The sequence below is a fragment of the Microtus pennsylvanicus genome, chromosome 1 (genome assembly GCF_037038515.1).
Source record: "Microtus pennsylvanicus isolate mMicPen1 chromosome 1, mMicPen1.hap1, whole genome shotgun sequence".
Lineage (NCBI taxonomy): Eukaryota > Metazoa > Chordata > Mammalia > Rodentia > Cricetidae > Microtus > Microtus pennsylvanicus.
This window is the reverse complement of record NC_134579.1, coordinates 119,876,133-119,901,281: the sequence shown is the minus strand read 5'-3', so window position 1 is coordinate 119,901,281 and position 25,149 is coordinate 119,876,133. Positions and strand designations below refer to the sequence as shown.

Below are 25,149 nucleotides of genomic sequence, written 5' to 3'. Positions count from 1 at the left end.
ATGCCCCCCACCATTGTTTATGCAGAGTCTTTCTCTAGACAATATCAGACTGACAAGCTGGTCCCTGCTGGGCTGTTGAGCAGTCAGGGAGACTGTTGGTCTGTCTCCTGTGTTAAGAGCCTGGCACCAAGGCCCTTCTAGAAACATAGGCCGGCACAGAAAGAGCCATTTGCCTACCTCCACAGCCCAGGTAGTGAGAGTCACATGATGAGGCTGGCTCAGATTTGGTTTTCTGATGGAGATAATGTCTCATTTAATCAGCAGTTCCTTTAGCAGAAATGAAATGTTCTACACAAGTAACTTTTCCTCATAACTGAAGTTTATTCTATTAAGGTTTGGAATTACAAAAAAAAAGTTAGCCATCTTCAAAGGAAGTCTTACATAATTCTTCTCCAAGATACCAAGCTCTCGGAGTGCAGAGTGGCCCTCCGTGTAGAGCCAGAGGATGTTGACACAGATACAATGTCTTCCTGGAGCCTGTGTGACTGTACTCGGGCACTGGGTCATTTCATGTCCCTTGGTCACATCGTCATGAAAGTCAGACCATTGCCCTCCTTTCTGGGGGCTGCCGTCTCCATGTCTGGCCACTCCCCTGTGTACTAGTCCTGGTTCTTCATGTCTATGCCTCGGGGCAAGGTGGGAGAGCCCAGAAATGGGAACTGTTTCTCCTGTGTTTTCTGCCTAGGAAGGCTGGGTTCCACCCAAATGAAGTGGAACTAAATTGCTTATCTTTCCCTTTTTCATATTCTATCATGTTTCCAGGTAGATTTCTTGAAAAAGATGCCAGTGGAGGAGGGGGAGATCGAAAGGAAACATTTCTTCCTGGATGCTTCTAGAGTGGTGGTCAGCTATTCTGAGTGTAGATACTTCTTGGATCGACTCCCACGTGACACCAGCAGGTTCCCTGACTTGAGGCTTCCCAGATTTCTGTCTGAATGTATCACAGTCCTCTGAACTCTCTCCGATTTAGGCTCCCTGTGTGGCTTCAGAGGACCTGCCCATTTCCCTTTCCTCCCGCCCTCATATTCTCAGTACTTGAACACCTTGGCCTCACTTGAGTTTAACTTTTGACCCTGACATTGTCAAGCCTGTTTCCAAAAAGACAAAAAGTTACCCGGACACTCCCTGGTTTCCTCACACCAGTGGTGCCCCTTACAACCCAGGAAGGACAGCTCAAGGGGAGAGTGTGGCAGGCCAGAGAGGCAGAGGTCCAGGAGGCAGCAACTGCTGCTGTCATCTCATCGTGGGACCAGCCCTTGGCCCCCATGAAATGATTAAGTTGAATAAAGGGGGTCTGTGTTTGAGTGACAGATATGCCCACCATGAGAGACTTCTGTGGCCTCAGTTTCTTCATCTATAACATGGGGGTTATAATAATCCCCATCTGCCTTCCAAGTTTGTTACATGGATGAAATGGAACCTTGCTTCTAAAGTGTTTAGCAAAATGTCTACCATGTGATGAGGCTTCAGCGCCTAATATCATCCTCACCATCAGCATCCTCGCCACCATGATAACCATCATCATCTTCACTATCACCATAACTTTCACCATTACCATCATCACCACCATTATCATCTTCATCATCACCATAACCTTCATCATTACCATCATCATCATCATCACGATAACCATCATCACCATCATCATCATCTTCACCATCACCATCATCACCACCATTATCATCTTCATCATCACCATAACCTTCATCATTACCATCATCATCACGATAACCATCATCACTACCATCATCACCATCATCATCATTATCATCATCATCACCATCATTACAACCATTACCTCACTATCACCATTATCATCACCATCATCATCCTTACTATCATCACCATCACCATGAGCACAATCATTGTCACCATCACTATTTTCACCACCATCATCACCATCTTATCACTGACACTATCATCAGTAGCATTGTTATTACCATGACGGTACCAAGTTCCCACCTCAATTTCTAGAATTATGTGAATCTCTTTTTTACAAATAACTATAATAGGGTTCAACTTTTCCCCTATAATAATAAAAACTATTACACATAAGAGATGATTAATTCCAAGGATAGTTGGTTTTTTTTTTTTTTTGCAAGAAGTAAAGTTTCTCTATTCATGGAGAAGCGAGTTCGGGCTTCAGGCGGGTGATCGCCAAAACGCATGCTCATAATTATATCCTGCCAGAATCCTGCCTGCTGGGCCTCTAAGAACTCCACAGCAGCTGCAGAAGCTGCACCCATGGGTCTCCCGTCTGGTAAGGGTGAATCAGTGAGCTCCTGCATCAACCTGGCTGCCTTCACTCTGAATGTTCCTATCACCTGTGGCCACAGTCATTTTGTAAACCAAGATATAAGAACACAGGTCAGGAGAATGTGCAGGGCAATGATGTGGGAGTGTCATATATCAATCTGTTGATTTCATTGGTTAAGCAATAAAGAAACTGCTTGGCCCTGATAGGTTAAAACATAGGTGGGAAAAGTAAACAGAACAGAATGCTGGGAGGAAGAGGAAGTGAGCTCAGACTGACAGCTCTGCTCTCTGGAGCAGAGGCCATGCTACCCTCTCCCGGACAGACGCGATTCAGCTCCAACCCAGGATGGACATAGGCTAGAATCTTCCTGGTAAGCGCACCTTGGGGTGCTACACACCTGATTGGAAATGGGCTAGTCCAGGTGCGAGAGTTAGCCGAGAAGAGGCTAAATATAATGGGGTAAGCAGCGTTTAAAAGAATACAGTTTGTGTGTTGTTATTTCGGGGCATAAGCTAGCCAGGCGGCTGGGGTGCTGGGGACGCAGCCCCGCTGCTCATATTACTACAGGGCAAGGGGGAAATTGGAAGTATAGTGAACAGATCCTGTAATACAGCAAAACTAGAAAGGGCCAGGAGCCCCATCCAAGTGCAAAGGAGTGGGTGCCAATGCGGAAAGAATGCAGAGTCAGCCTGTGCAGCCACAGGCAGCCAAGGGACTCAGCGTGGGCATTCAAAGGCCCCAAGAAAGGCAGGGCACTTGCCAGACTGACCAGGGGTTTTACACCTACGGAAGCCGGCAGTGGCCTCAACTGGAACATGTTAATGCCTTGGCTAGTACCAACCTGCCTCTGTGACAAGGTGTCTAACTTAGGGCTGTCCAAGGAGTTTGCTCAAGCATTTCGGACTTCGGCTAAAACAGGGAAAGTCCCAGGCTAAACAGGGCAATAGCAGCTATAATCATTCTGCAATTATGGAGTGAAAAAAAAATCCCGTAATTCATCCTTTAAAACCTCAAGCTGGGAATCTTATCATTTATCCCACGGGGTGAAGGTATAATAATGGGTTCACGGTTGTGCCGGGCAAATGTCTGGCAGCTGGCACGCTGAAACCAGATCGCGCAGGCTGCAATCCCTTTGTTGCGAGTGGGCGATCCATTATGCAAACCTGTTTCTCTAAACCAGTAACAATGATGACTCCTCTATCTGGCACCTTGTACGAACCTTTCCTGTTGACCTACCTAGAGTTAAAACATGGTGTGGAAGAGAGGATGAGGCAGTTAAAACGAGCAGGGGCTTTGTTTAAATGTGATGTCTCTACTGATGGCTTGGGATAACGTCTCATTCTTTATAAAAATTACTTGAGTGTCTGTATGTGCATGTGTGTGTGCATGTGTGTGTGTGTGTGTGTGCGTGCGTGCACGTGTGTGCATGACTTCAGGTCCCTCAGAGGCTACAAAAGAGCATCAGACCCAACTGGAGCTAAAGTTATAGGCAGTTGTGAGCAGCCTGATGCGGATACTGAGACCTGAACTCAGAGCAGTAAAGACTTCCAAGCCATTTCTCCAGACCCAGATGCTCCTATCTTTATCACACTGCAGGAGGTCAGACAGAAAGAAAAAAAAATGCATCTCAGCTTCAATTCGCTTTTTCTACCACAAAAGTCACTCAAAACACTCTTGTGTAAATTACTATCTGCCTCTAAGAAACTGGACAGAGTCAGCTGTGGTGGTGCATATATATAATCCTAGCACTGGGGAGCCTGAGTCAGGAGGATGATCACAAGTTTGAGGCCAGCCTGGGTTACATAGCTGAGTTCTTAGCTGGTCTGAGCTACACAGTGACTTCTAAAAAGGGGGCCAGGAGGATAGGCTAGAGAGGATTCCTATAAATGAGACATCAGGGCTTCAGACCCCCATGGAAGGTGAGGAGGGTGGATCACAGACAATGCCAAGCCAAAAGCTGGGAAACCCATCAGCATCCATCCCTGTGCGCAGAAGAGCAAGCCCTGGCAGCTGCATCCACAGTTGTGAAACAATGCAGGCAGAGTGTGGACATTGGACCACTCTGCACGCAGCTCCCTTCCACACTCCTGAACCGATTAGATGAGAACGCCTCGATTTAGATAACTGGAAATTGCTTTCGGAGCCTTAATTTCCTATTAGCTCATTAATCTATTCAGACTCCCAACAAGACAGCTGATGATAATTCCGGAGGAAGTGGGCACTTAAGAGGAGAACTGCGGAGGGGGAGAGGGGTTGGGCATGAAGGAGAAGTTTCTGGCTTCCTGGGTGGGGGGATATCCCAAGGCTTATTTGTCAAGCCAGTAATGGTGTTAGTATCCATTAATCAGCTCGCATAATGGGCCAGGTGAGGGAGGGGCAAGAACTCCGGAGGGTAATTATCTTGTTTACCTTTTCCTTCTTAACAGTTGCAATGGTGACTAATCTCACTGCTGGGACAAAGTGCCTGACATGAGCAACTTAAGGGGAGAAGGGTTTACCATGGCTCACATTTTGAGGGTACAGGCTATTGTGCTTGGGAAGACGTGGCGGCAGGAGCATGTGGCTGCTGTCCACATGGCACCCATGGTCAGAAGCAGTGTGTGGCTGCTGGCCGCATGGCACCCACAGTCAGGAAGCCATATGTCTTACATACATATATACCACATGCATTTCTGAACAGATGACGATACACAAGACCCAGGTGAGGGAAGAGCTTAAAATTCCAAAAGCCCTTGAATTAAAACTGTAACCTCTTACTGTGGCCCTTCCTATTTCCTTCCCCTCCCTTTCCCTACTTCCCTTCCTTCTTCCCTCTTTCTTACTTATCTCTTCCTTCTTCCCTCTCTGCCTTCTTTCCTCTGCCCTCCCTTCTTTCTCTCCCTCCTTTTTTTCTTTAAACAGGGTCTCACTACACAGCCCAGGCTGCGCCTCAGCTCCAGACCTGACTACTGAGATGACAAGTCTCCAGGCATGGCACCATGTTTGCTCTGCTCTTCACAGCAGCCAATATCATCCAATATCACAGCATCTTTTTAGCCAGATTGACTTCCTTCTCCATCACCATCTTTTTAGCCAGATTGACTTCCTTCTCCATCACCATCTTTTTAGCCAGATTGACTTCCTTCTCCATCACCATCTTTTTAGCCAGATTGACTTCCTTCTCCATCACCATCTTTTTAGCCAGATTGACTTCCTTCTCCACCTACCTGTCTCCCACTCCACCCACAGATCAATTCCACCAGTCCGGAGATTTTGTCCACTTTATCTCCTGTTGTTGCTTCTGGTGCCTGGAAAACCCTTTGGGACATAGTATTAATGTTTTAAAGCTAAACATCCTTAGTTCAAAAATTTGAAACCCAAAATGGCTTCCAGTTTGAAACTTTCTGAGGTCGGGCCACAGGTGGAGCAACCCCATGCCTAACCTGAGTTTAAATATGCACTCACCAAAAACCCTGTGCAAATGAAGTTTGGGTCTCATCTCCAAGACACCTCATCACATATGCAAATTTCTGCATTATTCAGATATTCCAAAGTCAGAATGCGCTTCAAACGTAAAAACACTTTTGGTCCCAAGCACTACAGAGACCGGCGTCTTAACCTGCAATGACGATTTTCCAGCTGGCAAATATTAGTTGAATGACGAGTGAGATGGCCTTGCCCACCTCCAGCCCCCTCATTCTCAGGGCCGCTGCTGTCCTTCAGTTCCACTCAGACTCATTCCTCCACCTTTTTATCGGTCCTTGCAAACACATGCGAATAAATGTTGACCCTCTCACTTTAACCAAAGCTCCAGGGACTTTATCCATAAGATAAGTGCGGGTCTCAACCGTGAGCCTCAGTACGCCTGTACAGCAATCTCATGGAGCTGGCCCTGTTCCTGTTGTAGCTGACAGAGGTGTGTGGCTAGGACAGACTCACAGCTGGGCTCCATACCAGTGCAGCAGCAACCGTTATGGTTGAAGTGCTGAGCACACTGGTGAAGTCATGGATGCCATCCAAGCCCAGTTGGTCTGAACTCTGACCTCACCCTTCCATGTGCCAGGAGCTACGCCGCATAAGGTAGAGTAAGAGGCAGTGGAGGAAATGTTCCTGGATAGCAGTGTGAGGTGAGGGCATTTCAGTGTCTCCCCCCGCCCCCCAGAAGTCCAGCGATAGGCGCCAATATCACGTCTGCTCTTCAGAGAAGAAGGTCAAGATGGCATGCCTCTTAAGACTTCAAGCAGAAATGGGACCCAAACTTAGCGCTGTTGACTTCCAAAGCCTCAGCTCTGTGTGAACTGTCCCTCTCCCCTGTCCCTAGCCCCCTCTCCCAATCCCTGGCAGGGTCTCAGGCTTTGCTCATTACTTCTAAAACAGAAGGCAGGGAGGAAAGCCACCTCTGGGTCCCACCTCCAGTGCTGAAAATTGAAAAGGCTTGCGGAGTGTTCAGCCTCGCTGACTCCTGCCCAGTCCCTGTCACCTAATTACTTGACTTCAAAGCCTCCACGCAGCAGGTGTGAGGATGTGAAAGGCATTTCCCCCACAGAACACAGCACGACCTGATACAGTCGAGATGTCTCCAAGGCAGCAGGTGTACTGGGGAGATCAGGCAGCCTCTGAGCCAGACCTAAGCACCTGCCTCTGTGCAGCTCAGAGTCAGAAAGCTGAGGAGACATCGGAGAGCCGGGAACCACGGAGGGCAGCAGCTCAGAATGCTAATATACAGCAATTACTCTCCTAATCACCCTTAGGTAGTGAGCTAAAGGATTCCCAGGGGCTGGAAATAATTACTCCTCCCCACAGCCCAGGCTATCAGGGAGCTCAGTGTGGCTAACTTGCTCAGGTGAGGCCACCAGACAGGCGAGGGGTGGGGAGACTCTTACCGTGTGTCTCTAGCAGACACATACCCACCCCTATCTTTTCCATATGCTCAAATGTGTCAGTTTTGTAGCCGCTGGACCTGAGTAGGTAGTTAGTACATATGTGCAGATACACACAGAGGGGCATATGAGGACAGAAATGTGAGGGGGTGTGCCCGTGGTCACACAGCTACTAAACGGCAGGGGCAGGATTTGAACCTGGTTTAACCTGCCTCCAGAGCCCATGGCTGGTGTCAATTTTTCTCTTGCCTTCTTTCTAATCTTCTGTCAGACATAACAAAGAATGTGTATAAGGAAGGGGGAAGGAGTAGGGGTCGAGGTATTCCCACCTCTTGGCCAGAATAAGCATCCAACATGAAGCCAAAGAAAGAAATGGAGCAGGAATTAAGGGGCATGAGTTCAAGTCCTCACTCCTACTTCTTAGCTGTGACGTTTCCAAGTTGAGACACAGTTTTTACAGATATAAAATGGGGCAATCATAAGACACTCTCAGAGACAGCGCAGGATGAGAAAGAGCAGAAGGGAAAGAACTTTGCAAATATCAAAGCTATCAGCAAACCACGGGCTGGACCCATGCTGTCAACTGTCTTTATGGATAAAGTTTTATTGGTCCAAATCCATGGCCATATCTATTTCTGAATTGTTTGTGGTTACTTTCAAAATATATGAGTCCATTTTGCGAAGCTCCGAGGGAAACACTGAGGCCTCCAAGGATCATGGAGTTTAAAAGGTTTACTATAGGGCAGCTAGAAGAGAAATCAGCCTGTGACGGACCTTCGACGGTGTATTAGGTACTTTTTCTATGACAGAATATGCGGGGCAACTATAAATCAGGGGACACAGTCCGTCATGGTGGGAGAGCCTAGTGGTGGGAGCATGAGGAAAAGTTGGGGCAGAAGGGGAGCTGGCCTAGAACAGTTAACCTCTATTCCTATAACCCAATGCCTGCTGTCAGACTCCCACCCCGTGTCCAAAAGGATCCGAAACATCAGCTGGCAGCCGAGCATCTGATCACACGAGGCTGTGGGACACTCTTCACATTCACAACCACAATAGAGGCCCTGAGCATGGGAGGCCCCACTGGCCCCAGCACATGTCGCGTTAGCCTTCCTACGGTCTCCGCACAGCTCAGGCTTTATCAGAACCGTTCTCACCAGCTTCTCCTCACCTCCCTGGAGTGAGCCAAAGCCCATCTCAGTGCTAATTGATATCTGGCATTGTAAAAAGTTCCTTAAAGGGAAATCACTCACTTGCAGTTTTTACACTTGAGGCCAAAAAGCATCCCTTTCCCGCAGACGGTGCAGGTCTGAGACATCCAATACTTGGTGGAAAACCTGTGAGAAAGAAACAGGAAATGTCCGAGTTGGGGCAGTGGCGATGGGCCCCTCTTCCAGCAGGATGAACCCCTAGAATGGGAAACCTATAAGCCCTGGATTCCAGCCCTGTTTGTTCCAGAACAGGTGATAATTAAGTTCAATCAAATTGCCTAAACCTTGAAGCCTCAGTTTCCTTGCTTATAAAGGGAGACACTTGACAGGTATCTCAGGGGTTACTGGGTCAGGCATATCGAAGGTGTCATAGCACCTGGTGCATAGGTAATGCTCAATGAATTGGGCTGTCTCAGTTATTACCTGGAGTGTTCATTATGGTCACCTATTCACATCCTGGAGGTAGCCTACAAATGGCAAATTCAATTCCTCAAGACAGCAATGGACCTCCAAATCCAGTTGTAGAGTCCCGCCCCCAGACAAACGAAAACTTTTTCAGACAACACCGCTTCACCCTCCCCCAGTCACTGCCACCTGCGGCAAATACCGTGTGGAAGCCCCCACACGTCACGGTCACCAAGGCCACCTGGAAGTTATTAGATTAACTTTCAGATCACCCCTCCTGAGCCGTGGCATGCTTTCTGCCTTGAGATAAGACACAGAGGTGGGGCTGGATCCAGCAAAGCTATTGAAGGTTCCCAGGTCACAGTTAATTTTAATTTTCAATTTGTGCCACCGTAGGCAGTAGTTGTATGCAATCTGCACTGCCTCCTCCGAGTGTCAAAGGGGAAACTTGGACGTGGTTACATAACTCAGAGAAGGAGAACTGAGGCGGGAGGGCTGCTTCCTTCAGCCTACCCTCTCTTGCGGGATCTGGGTCAACCCTTCAAACACAGCGAGCGGCAGCCTGGAGCTGCCACAGCTAAGCAAACAGCAATATTCACAACGGAGACGCTGGCTTGCGATGCTTCCTCCCCAGCTTTGCACTTGGGCTTGGTTAAGCCCCTTTGGGTCTTAGCAGCACTTAGCGGGTCTATTCTGCAAGCTGGGGCAGCTCAGGGGAGGGGATGGCAAAAGACCCATTGAGCAGCAACATAGGGACTGGGGGGCAGGTAACAGGGTCTGCTGGCAGGTTTCTCTCCTCTTCAGCTTTGTCCTGTCCCCTGGGTGGATGTTCTCTATTGCCCGGCTCTTGCTGTGATAATTCCAATGACAAAGAGTGAGATCTGCTGCTCCTGGTGGTGCTTTTTCTGAGACAGGATTTTATTACAATGGCCAGGCTATCCTTGAACTCTTAACTCACCACCTCACCCCGCTGTGTGCCGGGAGCATATACCACTACACCAGACAACACAGGGAATGAGATGTTAATGTAATCTCTTAACCAGGCTGGGAGCTTCTCCCACCTGACACCTAGCTGGGGGAGGGGAATGCAGGGCAGGTGAGGCTGAAGAACAACACCCATCAGGGGGCGTCAGGTCTGGGGCCCAAGCTGGTCAGCCTGCTTCATTTCCCTTGACATCAGAATCAGAAGCTGGGGCACCACCAGTTTCCAGTGAAAGCCCAGGGGTGGAGCCAGCCTGGTGAGGCTGGGGCAGAACCCAGGGGTGTGGCTGAGCCACAAGTGTGACCAATCTGGAAGGGTGACCGGGCCAAAAATGTGTGTGGCACAGAGGCGGACTGAATGAGGGACTGTGGCCACCCCAGGGGTGGAACTAAACCAGAAGTCCCCTTGGTGCCACAGCTCAGCCTCTGGTCTCCGACTGACCTGTCCGACTGACCTGTCCGACTGACCTGTCCGACTGACCTGTCCGGCACTGCTCCTCACAGCTTCCACCAAGGGTTCCAGCTGTGACATTTTTCTTTAAGAACTGGGGCTGAGTTGTCAGGAGGAGAGAGAGCAGCCCTGCCCCAGGCTGAGGCTGTGTCTGTGTCCAGGGTTTCTCCTTTCAGCCTGGCTGACAGACCACTGGGGACTGTCAATTTGTGTCCACAGACCCTCAGATAACTGGCTAGCTCCCCAGGGACACAGACGTTAGAATCCTACAGGTTGGAGGGAAGGCTCCATGAAGGAGCAATGAGGCAGCCTACTCTCCCCCAGGCACAGACACTCACCAGGGGTTCTCAGATCACAGGGATTGAGCAGGATTAGCATCCAGTCCCCTGCCTCATCCGCCAGGGCCTCCGTCCCCCTCCTCTGTCAGAGAGCTCCCCCTTTCTCCATGGCTCTGTAAGGAGACTGGGGTAACCTTTAGAAAGCTGAACTTGGGAGAGTCAAGAAATTGTTGGAAACAATTCCAGGCCATGGAGGATCCTGGGGAAGGCCTCCTGCTGGTCTGCTCCTCTCCAATAACCTCTAGCAATGAGTTTAGCTAGCCATCTTGAGTTTCCTGGGTAAAGAGCCTCCATTTGGAGCCTGAAATACTTTACGATACCAGTAAGGTACGTGCACAGCACTTAATACATCATCCCATTGATAGGCAGAATGTATGAACTTATTCCTACAAAAATCAAAGTTTCTTCTCTAACTATGGTTTGATGTCACACTCTCTAGCCTGCTGGACTTGTTTCATAAATGACAGTTTAATGTAATTTCTTTAAAGGTCTTGATTATACTATCCCAGAGTCTTCCCTTATTTCTCTCATTATATATTGGGTAATTTTTGATAATAAAAACATTTTAAAAAATGGAGTCCAAAGGGGGTACACAATTTCTCATGGCTATAAAGCTTTATCAGGAGGGACTGGAACCCAGGTCAGAGTGAGCATAAGGTCTCTGTTTTTAACCGTCCTGTGTAGATTTGCTAAGGGCAAGGCTACGGTGCAGACACCTCGGTCCAACAAAAGACAGAAGGGTGTGGTGGTGTGGAAGCTGAGGATTGACACATTACCGGTGCCCACCGGCTCCAGCACCACCACCCCTGACACACACAGGCACAGTCTCCTACCTACCTGTGCTTAATGGAGTTGCCAAGGTCTCTGCGTGGGATCTGCGGTGACCACCGTGGTACAGACAGTGTGTCTGTGAAGAGAAGAACAGACAGGAAGGGTCAAGAGCCGAGCCACCTCTGTCTGGTCCCTGGAAACTAAAAGGAACCCCACCAACTGGCCTCAGGCAGGGTCTTGGTTGCTTTGGCCTACAGAGCTATGCCAGGTGGAGCCCCAGTTTAAGTCCTGGGCTGACTAAAAGGAGGCTTCCCAGGTAGGGTAGGCAGCAGATGCCTTCAAATATGTCAGCTGAGGTCAGGTATGGGGAAGCACACCAGTCATTCAGGCTGAGGCAGGAGGGTTATGAGTTCAAGGTCATCCTGAGCTGCATAGTAATAGTCTGTCTCAAAAAAATAAAAAAGAACAAAAGGAAAGAATAAAGGAAGAAAGAAACTGCATGTGTGATTTGGTGAGGTGGATGGATAAAGGTCTCGCTGCCAAGCAGAAGCCCCGAGTTCGGTGCCTGGGTCCCTGCCACAGGGTGGAGGAAGAGAACCGACTCCTACCAGTTGGCCTCTGACCACATATGTGCCCACATGCATATACCACTGAGTAACTAAAAGTTACATTTTGTAATCTAAAAATAGAATTGAGAGAGGGAGAGAGAATGTGGGGTGGGCACTGTGGAAAGAATACAGCCAAGCATGACCTCGGCTTAATGGTTCTTAGCATATGCCTGGTGTAGGCTGAGTGCCTCCCGTGCACGAGGCCGGTCTGAGCTGCATATAACGAACACATGAAAAAAAGCAAAGCCGAGCAGACTCTATGTGGAAAACCCTTCTGATCCTGCAGACAACTTTCAGCCCGTCCTGCTGTGTGCAATCCCAACTCATACTAGAACAAGTGGGTGAGTGAGTGAGCACGTGAGTGCAAGGATGACGTAAGGCTATCTGGATGGATGGTGGATGGATGACTGGCTGAATGGGATGACGTAAGGTGAATGGGATGATGGATGGGCAGGTAAGTAGGTAGATGGATGAAGGAGAGCGTGTGATGGAGGAGAGGTGGGTGGCTACATGTATGCATGGGAAATGCTTGGTGGATGGGTGGATGGATGGATGAATGGATGGACGGATGGACAGATGGTGGACAAATAAGAATGAGAAAGAAATAATAAGGCACGTAGACTTCAGACTGAGTGCCTGCTCCTGTCCTTTCTTCCCTTTATTTTAACACTCTAGATCAAATATGAGCAAACCATATAGCCACAAATGACCAAGTTCTAGGTCCTCCGAGACCTTGCGCATAAGCCCCATGCCACCCCCATTGCCTGCCCCCCCAGCAGCCCCCTGGGAGACCTTGCAGGCAGCAGACATAAACCAACAGCTGCGGCGTGAGCTAGTGCTGCCTTGGACAGTCCGGGAGAAAGGCAATCGGCCAAGCCCATGCCAGCGCCCACTTCTCAGCCAGATGGATGGAGCCTGCCGAGGGCTGCAGGGTTGCAGACGTGTGCCTCATTTTTCACAGGCATTGTCATGGAGTGTCGCTCTCATTGGGAGAGCTGGGCATGTCGGAACACATGGGAGCATTTAACCCCAGTGGGCTCTCTCTTCTATCTGGTGATGGTCACGGTGATCTAAAAGCTGTTTCCAGAAACCTCTGTGCAACCCTTGCAAAACTGGAACCTCTTTCTTCTTCCTTCCTTCCTTCCTTCCTTCCTTCCTTCCTTCCTTCCTTCCTTCCTTCCTTCCTTTTTTTTTCAAGAGCTGATGGTTTTCCAAGCCCCAAATGCTGAAGAAAACCGAGAAGGTTGCATGATAGAGCCATAAGCCCCACAGTCTACAGAATGTTTAACAAAGCCCGTTTACTACTTCGTCCAGTTTCTGAGGAAGATAAAAAAGGAAGATAGTGCTCTTTAAAAATATTCTCTATGTCAACCCCTCTTTCAGACTGACATGGGAGAAAAGACATTACCCATTAACTCTGAAAGGCTGGACAGGAAAAGAAGGTCAACCTCCTATGAGCGATCTACAAAACAGGACATACTGAAGGAGAGTCCATTCACGGGCCATTAATAATGCCTGAATAGAGCTGAGTTCAGGACTGAGAGCAAGAGTAGCGAGATTGATTGCTAATGTCTGCCATTCCCGAGGATGGAGGTACTGCTAACAAGTCTTGAGATTGATCAGTAATGTCTGCCATGAGCAAGGAAGGATGCAGCCCTTATACGTCTTGTGTGGATTTACCTCCTCCACAAAGGCAATAGTCAAATCTTCGCCTTTGCACTCACCTCAGAGCATAGTGCCTGAGGCTGAGTATGCTCTTAACACATGTTTGGTGAAGCCAAGATTCTTACAACAGAAACAGTTTACTGGACAGTTAGTATGTGCCGAGATCCTCTGTATACTTAATAACCAGAACCTCTGCCTCCTTGCATCCAGTGCCGTAGCTATGCCCTTTGTACAAAGGAGGGCAAGGGAGCTCAGGACAGGCGCACTGACCCGGTCAAGGTGAGCAAATGTGAATGTGACTCCCTAAAGGGACTGGGAGCTGCTCTGTGGGTGCCAGCTGCACAAGCGTGAGGCCCTGCGTTCACATCCTCAGCTCCCAGGCAAACCTTTGGGGGCATTTGGAGATTTCTGAAGACATTCTGGGGTGTCACACTGTGTTTGGGAGTTTGCTACTGGCAGCTAGAGCATCCTTTTATACATAGGTGAGAGTTCTCCCCATACCCTCAACAAGTTAAAGCATCCCAAGAATCAGTTGCATCAAGGTTGAGGCTCCTGATCTGGAAGTTTCTATAAATGCCCGTCCCCTAAAAATAAAGTATCTCAGATGATGGCCCCAGGCTGCGTCATCTCAAGCTATGAGCATCTCCCATTAGCTCTGTGTCATACTTAGTCCCTATCCGGCCCCTTTGCTCAGGGCAGAGGCAATTTCTCTCCGGGGCTGGCTTTCACGTTCCAGGCGCAGCTCGAGGGGTACATCCCGTCAGCTGCATTAAGCTGCAAAGCCTCATTAGTCTGGAGCCATTGCTCCCCAGGCTCGGCTTCTGCTGTGGGCGTGAGATGCAAACTCCAAGAGTCTCTCTGCTTACTTTGTTTGGGTTTCATTAAACTTACCAATGCGAGCCTCGGCCTCAGAGCAAAAGGAAACTGTTGAAAGGGAAGAGGGGGGAAGATACCAGAGACTCGAGGCCTTATCATAACAGGGAAGGCAAATAACATTTACGGCAATTAAACCGATCTAGAAACTTCTGCGTAACAACCAAAGTGTCTATTAAGATGTCTCCGTAGCTGCACGAAAGGCTCTTTCCCACTCTAATTTTCTGATAACAAGGCAGAGTCTTGCACAGCACTGCTACCTTCATCTCAGGGGAAGAAAAATCGCTGCCTCTTTCGAGATATTTCCATTGGAAATATCTTTCCACTTGGAAAGAGACAGAGCTGGGAGGAAGACTGCCCTTGTTCCTAGGTTAGGGTGTAGAAACTCTTTCAGAAACACCCCCCCCCCGCAAATGAAATGAGGGGTACTGCCCAGGAGCCACAGCCTTTGAGGCCACCTTGGAAGTCTAAGAGTCAAACAGAAGGGCCTCATGGGGGCCGATGTTAATAAAGTGCCCGATTTTTATAAATGTTTGGTTTGGCTTGACTTGGTCAGGTTTTTGAGATGGTCTCAGGTATCCCAGGCTGGCTTCAAACTTGCTGATCTTGAATGCATAATCCAACTACTTCCACCTCCCCAGTGCTGGGATTACAGGCAGGTACTGCCATGTCTGGCCTGCATGATTGATAAGTTTGTTATAAAACCTCAGGCTCTGAGCTGGTGTGTAGGGGGAGACATGAGAGGTATGTGAAGATATCGGACAAAGTTGGAAGGTGAGGAAGCCGAGGGAGAGGGGAATAAAGAGAGAAAGAAGAAGAAAATTAGAAATGAGAAAAATAATGAGCTGAGTGTGGTGGGAAGGTGAGGTCACAGCCAACCTGGGCTAAGGAGTGGGTTTAGAATGAATTCAAGGCCAGCCTGAGCTAAGGAGTGAGCACAAGGCCAGCCTGGGCTAAAGAGTGAATTTAGGGCCAACCTGAGCTATGGAGTGAGCTCAAGGCCAGCCTGAGCTATGGAGTGAGCTCAAGGCCAGCCTGGGCTAAGGAGTGAGTTTAAGGCCAGCCTGGGCTAAGGAGTGAGCTCAGGGCCAGGCTAGGCTAAGGAGTGAGTTTAAGACCAGCCTGGGCTATAGAATGAGTTCAAGGCTACCCTGAGCTATGGAGTGAGTACAAGACCAGCCTTGGTTAAGGAGTGAGCTCAAGGCCAGCCTGGGCTAAGAAGTGAGCTTAGGGCCAGCCTGGGCTAAGAAGTGAGCTTAGGGCCAGCCTGGGCTAAGGAGTGAGCTCAAGGCCAGCCTTGGTGACTTAGGCAAACCCTGTCTCAATAAATGAAAATAAAAGGAAGGAGCGGGCACAAGACTCTGTCGTGGGGCCTTGCTTGGTGAGTGTGAGGTCCTGGGTGCTTCACTGGTAACTAAGGAGCAAGAAGATAAGGGGAGGGGAAGGGAGGGGAGAGGAGGGAGGAGCAGGGGAGGGGGGGAGAGGAGGGTCAAGGGGAGGAAATAATCAGATCTTTTTGGTGAAGGTCCCTGAATGCCCAACACCATCATAATCTAAAGTCCTCACACATCCTCATTGGGTCTACAAGCCCCACGCACTATCTCATTGGTGTCACGTGAGACAGCCACGTGAGTACAGACGCTGGCAATCTATCATTCGTTCCCCCATTTTCATCAGCAAGACACCAAGAAGTCATCCCATTTGTCCAAGGGCAAATAAAGATCAAACCGAGTCACACAGTCAGGGCTCAACAAACAATAGCCCGTTTTACCGGTGGGAAGATTGAGGCTTCACCTGTCAATGCCTCCGACCTCTGTCTGGGAGGAACAGAAGACAAGATGAATGCCAACTCCTTTTCAGATCAGTGTTCAGAAGCTGGAAGGGAAAGAACAAATCCTTCCCATGAACCCTTCCCTCCAGGTTAGATCCCGAACCTTGGTTTTGATCCCGTGAGATCCATTTCAGACTTCTGACTTTCTGAGCTAGAAGGTTAATACCCACACACGGTTTGCAAACTGCTGGATTTGTGCCGGCTTGTTACAGAATGGTACAAACCTCATACAGCTCCTGTCTTGTGCCAGGTGTGAATTCAAGAATCAGGGCTATACCAAACAGTGTAGCCAAGTTTTCTATGCTTAAGAGTCTCTTGGGAGGGGCTGGAGAGATGGCTCAAAGGTTAAGAGCACTGATTGCCCTTCCAGAGGTCCTGAGTTCAATTCCCAGCAACCACCTGGTGGCTCACAACCACCTGTAATGAGATCTGATACCCTCTTCTGGTGTGCAGGCATAGATGCAGGCAGAACACTGTATACATAATAAATAAATAAACCTTTTTTTTTTTTTTAAAAAGAGTCTCTTGGGAAAACAGAAAGCAAACAACTGAACAAAAAAGAGCCCTTTTGGAGAACAAAACAGTTCAGACTTTGGGATTTTAAGGCAGTGGGAACTCGGGCTCCAGCACTCGAATAGTAAGTAGCAGGCTGTGCCTGACTCTGGAAACACTCGAGCTCCCTGGTAGCCACGGGGAGTAGATCCCGCCTGGATTCCGGCTCACTGAGGTGAGAACAGGATAGTCTCAGAGCAAGCTGCCCAGAGAATAGCCATGTGGGTGAGCACTGGGTGGGACCGAGACCCCACCTCAGTGAGGCCAGTGAGGAGAGTCTTAATCACCGTACGTGATGACGCAGATGACAGCAGGCCTCCCTCAGCCCGTAGCTGCCCCTTCTGCATGGCTGTGGCAGAGTCATGGAAGACAGGAAGACTCAGATAGGAAAGATTTTGTTCTACCTCCCAGTTTCTGAGGGTCTCAGTCTATCATGGCAGAGTACGTGGCAGAGAAAGCTGCCTTCCCTTGTGGCCAACCAGGCCACAGAGAGAAATGGGGGCTGCGCTAGACCTATTGACCTACTTCTGTCAGGGAGACCCAATCCTGCCTAGACAGAACCCCCATCCTGGGAACAAAGCAAACCTCTGGGAAGCTGTGTCTACAGTTTCCAAAGCACAGCCGGCTTGTCCAGACTCCTACGGCTGAGCAGACTGCTGAAGTCAGTTCCCATAAATCTTAATCCTTGGTCCTCATCTATCACTGTGTCCCCTTCCAAGGCAAATGTGACAATCATTTTAAGCACTGCACCTTACTAGAGTTCATGGACGTCTCTAAAAGCCCCACAGTGATGAAGTATTCCCAACCCCTAACCATATTTCCATGGAGAAAAAGACCCAAGTACATGTTAATATGAACAGCCAGCATTTATTGAGCACCAACTGTATGTGTGGTTTCAATTGAGAATTCCATTTAATCCCATGGCTGCATTTCAGGTTGGGATGGTGAGGTCTGAGCTCGGACAGTCAAGAGCCAGAGAGCCGATTTTTGAAAAATCATAAATGAAATAGAAATTTCAAACTATCCTTAAGCTTCCACTTCACGGACAAGATGGATTGAGTAGCAACTTCGCCACATTCAAATTGACTTGAAAATTCTTTGAGTCCAAAGACATCTGCAACTCATAAAACTTAAAGCACTAAACTTCCCTTTTGAGGACACAGGCTAGGTGCCAGCCCAAGTCCCACTGATTTATCCAGGGTGCTCAGCAAGGTTTGACTAAAGCTGCCCGTACCATCCACACAGCGAGCAAGAACTCTATTAGCTTTAATATCCAATCCAAATATAATGTATGTCAGATCTAAAAGCATTTTAATTATGAGCTGTCTCCAAAGGTTACAGCTCCGCCATGCTTTGGGGCTGAGTGGAGTTTATTCACAGACTTCGATGTAGCTTTCTCCCAAGACTAACATAGCCCACTTCCCAAGCTTCAAACATCATCAAGGAAGTCTCTTGACAACTTCATGTGGGGCTACACAGCACCGCAGCGATGAAGGGGATGGGATAACTTAACTTCACTGCCAGGCTGATGGATGGCTCGGCTTGCTGGGTAATAAAGGTGCCCCCAAGTCTGACCAACTGAACTGAACACTGTCCCACATGGCAGAAGGAGAGAATAGACTCCCACAGGTTCTCCTCTGACTGCTACAGACATACCATGGCATGAGTACCAATCCCCAACACTTAAACTGAAATATAATAAAGAAAGTCGGGAGTTGGCCGAGCAGGCAAAGATGTTTGCCATCAAAGCTAAGAACCTGAGTTTAATCTCTACAAGGTAGGAAAGAAACACACACACACACACACACACACACACACACACACACACACACCCCATAATTTTAAAAGACTCCAGCCAATTTGACTGGGTTTGGGATCACTCACAGGACATTCCCATGTCAGTCCTTCCATAGAGGTTTAGCTATGGAGGGAAGACCTCCCCTGGATGTGGAAGCACCATCCCATGGGCTGTGATTCCAAAGTGAATAAAAAGGGAGGAAGGGGAAAGCGGGCTGAGCACCAGCGCTGTCTCTCTGTGCTTCTCCACTGCGGATGCCATGTGACCAGCCACCTCACACGCCTGTCACCTTCCCCATCACGATGCACTGTCGCCTCAAACTGTGAGCCACAGGAAACGCTTTTCTTCTTAAGTTGCTTGAATCTGGGTCTTGTCACTGCCACAGGAGTGAGACTGACTCCAAGGTCGTGCTACGAGGGAAAGCTGGGGCATAAGGGGTTGACGGTGATGCTTAGATGACATGCCAGTGGTCCATAGGATGGAACTGCTTATAAGGATTGGGATTGGGGGCTCCTGGGGCACTGAGGCCAAGTAAGGGACAACGGTGATGCTACCTGTACAGGGAGAGGGGTTATTAGTTAATTTTCTCATTGTCGTGACCAAATCACTCACAAGAAGCAACACAGGAGGTGATGCTGGATCCCCTCATATGGGGGCTGTCAGTCAGCTGGTGAGGCTTGCTCACATCCAGGAGGACCAAGAGCCAGAGTCAGGACCAGAAGTGAAGCTGGGCTATGATGGAGGAGGGTCATCTGTCTATGTGTTATTTTCATTGGTTAATAAAGAGACTGCCTTGGCCCTTTGATAGGACAGAAAATTAGGTAGGCGGAGTAAACAGAACAGAATGCTGGGAGGAAGAAGACAGTGAGGTCAGACGCAATGGAGCCAGCCGCCAGGTCAGACATGCTGAATCTTTCCCAGTAAGCCACCACCTCGTGGTGTACATAGATTATTAGAAATGGGTTAATCAAGATGTGAGAATTAGCCAATAAGAGGGTAGAACTAACGGGACAGGCAGTGTTTAAAAGAATACTATTTGTGTGTTGTTATTTCGGGTATAAAGCTAGCCATGCAGGAGCCGGGCGGGACGAAAAGCAGGCCTGCTCGCCTCATCACTACAGGGCTATCAATACCAACACCTGCTTCCCCAGAGACCCACTTCCTCCAGGCAAGCCAACCCTCTTAAAGGCTGTACTATATTCCTATACAGCTCCACCAGTTGACAATGGACTATTCAATCATACGAACTTATAGAGGTCATTGCATACCCAAACTCCAACAATACTTAAATGAAAGCGCTGAGGTCAAGCCAATGGCTACATGTGTGTGGCTTAAGATGGAGAACTGACCGCTAACATGAGGCTCCTAAGGAGACAAAAAAAACCACTCACTATTTCTAAGTGAAGAGCCCTAACAAGGCATTGAGTCACCCAGTGCAATGTGGGAGGAAGAACAGGGAATTTTCCAGTCGGCAGATGTGTGGCCAACACCAGCTCTCTCACTGATAAACAGGAAGCCCTTACTTCCCTGAATCTTGGTTTGGTCTCTTACATAAAAGGGAATCATAGATTCTCCTTATGGGGCCATTAGAGGGATGGAGGGGTTGTAATTAGAAGTCTCTCCGCACAATGCCTGATGCATTGTTGTTACTGGCCTGGCCATCAACACCGTTATTCTTCGTCTAGAATTCACAGGCCAGGCGGAACACGGCAAAGCTCTCTGCTGACTGTGATTTAGGGCAGAGGTCGGTACGCTTGACCCCTGAGTCTAATGAAGCCTGTTGTCGGGTTCTGTAAATACACTTTGATTGGCACATAGTCACGCTCAGACACTGACGTGTTGTTTGTGGCTGTCCGCTTGCCTTGCAACAAAATTGAGAGGCGATGACGGAGACAATATAACTCACAAAGCCAAAAATAGCCATCAACTGGACTCTCACAGAAAAAGTCCATCAATTCCTGAGAAACTCCTTTCCTTAGCCGACTAGATTTCTTCCTTCCCCATCCCACTCCAACCTTGGAGTCACTAGATCGCAGTTTAAGACCCACTTAGACTATTTGCTAGTGACCAGTAACCCAGTGATAGTGACCAATAATCTTTGACCAATGACCAAGCCAAAATATGCATGAGTCCTAGTGTCCTCTGTTTGCTTAACCTACCCATGACTGAGCATGGGGAGACTCACAAGAATCTTAGCCAAGCGAGGCGGTGGTGGCACATGCCTTTAATCCCAGCACTTGGGAGGCAGAGGCAGGCAGATCTCTGTGAGTTTGAGGCCAGCCTGGTCTACAAGAGCTAGTTCCAGGACAGGCTCCAAAGCTATAGAGAAACAAACAAATAAACAAAAATAGTCTTAGCCAAAATGCTAACCGCAGGACCTGAAACATTGGCTTAGTAAAGTGCTTTCTGCACAAGCATGAGGCTTGTGTTTGGATCCCCAGAACCCATAGAAAAAACCGGGTACAGTGGTATGCACTATACTGCAATTGTAGCCACTGGGGTTAGGAGGCAAAGACAAGGGGATCCCCAAGGCTCACTGGTCAGCCAGCCTAGCAAATAGGCACGCTCCAAGTTTAGTGAGATGCTGTGGGATCATGCTCTTGTACACTGTGAAGATTTGTCACACATGTTGGTTTAATAAAATTCTAATTGCCAATAACAAAGTAGGAAGTATAGGCAGGGCAACCAGACCAGGAGAATTCTGGGAAAAAGAAAGCCAGAGATGTAGTCACCAGCCAGAAGCAGAGGAAGCAAGATGAGAATGCCTTACTGAGAAAAGGTACCAAGCCACATGGCTAAACACATGTAAGAATTATGGGTTAATTTAAGTTGTAAGTGTTAATAATAAACCTGAGCTAATAGGCCAAACAGTTTATAATTAATATAAGCCTCTGCGTGTTTCTTAGGGACTGAATGGCTGTGGGATCTGGTGGGACAGAAACTTCCATCTACAGTGAGAGACCCTGTCTCAAAAACTAAGGTGGAGCATGATTGAGGAAGATACAATACTAATCTCTGGCCTGCACATGAGTGCAGATGTATATGCACACACATGAACACCTACATGTGTATCTCACATGAGCACAGATGCTAACCCTAGCTTGGGTCTCTCTCCTGTTCTTTCTTTCTTCTCCCCCTCTTTCCTTCCCCTCTTCTTTCTTTACTTTTTTTTTTCTTTCAGAGACAGAATCTCATGTAGCTGAGGATGGACTTGAACTGCTGACCCCCCTGCCTCCACCTGCTGAGTGCCGGGATTACAGGCCTGCACCACCATGCCCAACTCAGCTTGTGTTCTTCCGATCCCCTGCTGTCTCCTGGTAGAATACTCGTTGAGACAACACTGCCTCTGATGAAGGGTCACTGCTGAAATCATGTCAACTCACGGAGCAGAGAAACAGGGAAATTAACTCCCACTGCTGCTGTCTGGCTTCATTAATGAGATTTTTCTAGTTGTTACTTTATCAAAGCAGAGAAAAGACCTTGAGGATATGTGAGCCAGCGGAGGCGGGTGGATGGTTACGGAGAAAGAGGATGAAGGAGATGCCTCCAGGGAGTGAATCAAGGTGGAAAACTACCCTGAAAAGACAGGTGAGGAAGGGAGGGGAGCCCACTGAGAAAATGGTAGGTGAAAGATGGGGGAGGGCGGTGTGTGGGAGGGAGAATCGGGAAAGCGAAGAGGGCGTGGCAAGAAGACATCCCGAAGGGTCCCTATCCAAGCTGTTTCACCCCTGCCCTCGACCCCAGTGCTCACAGGAGGGTCCCTTTCACCCCTCCACTTGACCCCAGTGCTTGTTAATGTCATGGGAACTAGAGAGAATCTACCACACCACCTTCCTGAACCCCAAAAGTTGCTAACTGAAGTCTAAACACTTCTCTTTATACTCACAGATAAATCCAACCTTCTGCCCGCACCTGAGAAGAGCTTCCTCTTATATCAGATGGAGACTGCTGCAGAAGTCTCATAACTGGTGGAAACACAGAGACAACTTACCACGGGGTCCCCAACCCCCAACCAAGTCTACCACCAACCCCTGCACCTAAAACTCAGGGCACATCAGAGAAGAGGGGACCAAAAGATTGTAAGAGCCAGAGGACCAGACCCCTGCCGGGAGATTGTGTCTTCTAGGTAAGACAGGGCAGCTGCCCCCATGTGATCCTAATAATGTGATCACCTAAACAAGATCTACACAGTGACACCACCAGCTGATGGGCTGTGTAGGAGGGAATCTCTCCTAAGTATCCCCCAGATGAATAAGTATAGGAAATCAGTGACTGTGGAGAAGGGAAAATTATTTTTTTTCCAGGGGTGAGCTCCCCAGATTACCCAGTTCTAAATGATCACCCCAAACACACGTATATATGCACAACAACATTAAATGGATGTGGTAGGTTGTATATACACACACATGCACACACACACACACACACACACAGACACACACATGATGATAATTAAAGAAGTTGTGAATTTGAGGGGACACATGAAAAACTGGACAGGGCAAGGGGTTGGGATGACGCAAAAAGAGTACTCACATACAAAATTTTCAAAAAAATAGATAAAAAATAATGAAAACAAGATGGAGCAATTGAGAGGCACCTTTGGGATCAAGCAGGAAGGTGTGACCATATTTATCCTGATATCCTCTCCCTTGAAGGATGGCTGCTGCCACCTGGCCTCTGAACCATGACAGGTAAGTGTCCCCTGCTTAATTCACCACAAATCAAACTGTGGACAGAGAAGGCGCCACTCCACTGTGGAAATAATGAATGGAGAATCTAAGCTGTAAAAGGTCAGATGGGGAGATGACAGAGGTGGTTTGAGGCTGGGGACAGTGGTGGCCAGAAGCTAACGAGAGCGATGAGAAACATGAGGCCAGGAGGGGCTGCTCTAGGATGGGAGGGTGTAGCGGGAGCTCTGTCTTCCCCGGGGATCTGAAGAGAGGCATGTTTGGAAGCCTGCCTTGTATCCACTCTTCTCCTCATGCTTTTCCTGCTACACTTTGAAAAGAGTGGGGCACGCTGAGATGTCAGACTCCGTCACTGTGACGAGATGACACAGTGCCCAATATTGACATCCAGAAATCTAGAAAGATCTTGAGGGCAACAGCCCTGCCTCTCTCTGTTTTGGGGAAGTGCTTGTGAGATCAATTGTCCACAGGGAATTCACGGGCTGGGGAGGGACCACTCACCTAGGTCCCTGGGGCGGGGTCTTGCTGAAGTTGCGGCAGCAGAGGGCAATGGTTTGTGTAACCTTGAAATCTGAGACGATTCAAGGTCATTATCTCAAAGACCTCCATTAAGGGTAGGTACTTCAAAGGCTGGGAAAATAGGCAGCCCCTCCCCAGGTGTGTGGCACAACTGAGTGAGGGCTGTCACTGCTACCATCTTAGCCTTTGTCCAGCATTTCCTGAGGGAGTTCTCATCAAGGCGTGAAGGTGTGTGTGTGTGTGTGTGTGTGTGTGCGTGTGTGTGTGTGTGCAGGTGTGTGTATGATGGCACAGGTGTGTGTGTGTGCAGGTGTGTGTATGATGGCACAGGTGTGTGTGTGTGTGTGTGTGCAGGTGTGTGTATGATGGCACAGGTGTGTGTGTGTGTGTGTGTGCAGGTGTGTGTATGATGGCACAGGTGTGTGTGTGTGTGCAGGTGTGTGTATGATGGCACAGGTGTGTGTGTGTGTGTGCGTGTGTGTGTGTGTGTGTGTGCAGGTGTGTGGAACAAGCATGCACACATGTGCACATGCAAACAGAGGCCTGAGGACAACCTAGGCTGTTATCTCTCAGATGCCATCCACCTGTTGTTTGTTGGTTTGTTTGCTTTTGGACAGTCTTCCTTGGTTTGTTATTTTATCCAGTAAGCTAGACTGGCTGGCCAGTAAGCCCCAGAGATCCACCTATCTCTTCCTCCCCAGTGCTAGGATTTCAAATGCACATCACCACATCTGGCTTTAAAACTTTTAAAAATTACACCCCTTTACTTACTGTCTCAGTTAGGGTTTCTATTGCTATGAAGAGACACCATGACCATAGCAACTCTTGGATGGGAAAACATTTAACTGGAGAATTGCTTACAGTTCCAGAGGCTTAGTCCATTATTGCCTCTGTGGGACCATGGCTGCACACAGGCAGGCAGGGCACTGGGGCTGTAGCCAAGAGCTTTGCATCCTGATCCACAGGCATACTTCCCGCAGTGAGGCCCCACTTCCACATGGCTCCATAGTGTCCCTATGCAGTGTCATCACGGTGGGGGACATTTCAGATTCAAGCCTTAGCACTAGCAGTCCTAACATGCTGACCTCTCTGTGGGTTGCCAGCCTGAGTGGGCTGCATTGGTTTGCCTGGTGAAGGCTTCTAACAGTGAAGTTTGCAGCATTCCCCATGCCCCGCATCCACAATAAACAAGCATGGCCACGATGGGCCCAGGACAACATCTTCTCATGTACATATGAGATGAACGAATGAATGAATGAACGAATGATGCCCCTTGTGATGGGAAGACTGACATTTGGGGCTCACCGGAGGACAATGGCGTTCTGACACTGACATGAATCTGAAC

At 48.6% G+C, this 25,149-nt stretch overlaps 1 protein-coding gene across 3 annotated transcripts in view; it reads right to left on the bottom strand.

Moving 5' to 3' along the window:
* Ksr2 (kinase suppressor of ras 2) overlaps positions 1-25,149 on the bottom strand; it is a 367,153-nt gene that overhangs the window by 95,732 nt on the left and 246,272 nt on the right. For all 3 annotated transcript variants that reach the window (XR_012911504.1, XM_075981914.1, XM_075981904.1), the window contains exons 6-7: positions 11,337-11,406; positions 8,367-8,450 (exon numbers count right to left, since the gene is read on the bottom strand). Coding sequence is in view for 2 of the 3 variants with exons in the window: in XM_075981914.1 (XP_075838029.1) it covers positions 8,367-8,450; positions 11,337-11,406 (154 nt within the window). In the remaining variant the exon portion in view is untranslated. The remainder of the gene's footprint in view (positions 1-8,366; positions 8,451-11,336; positions 11,407-25,149) is intronic.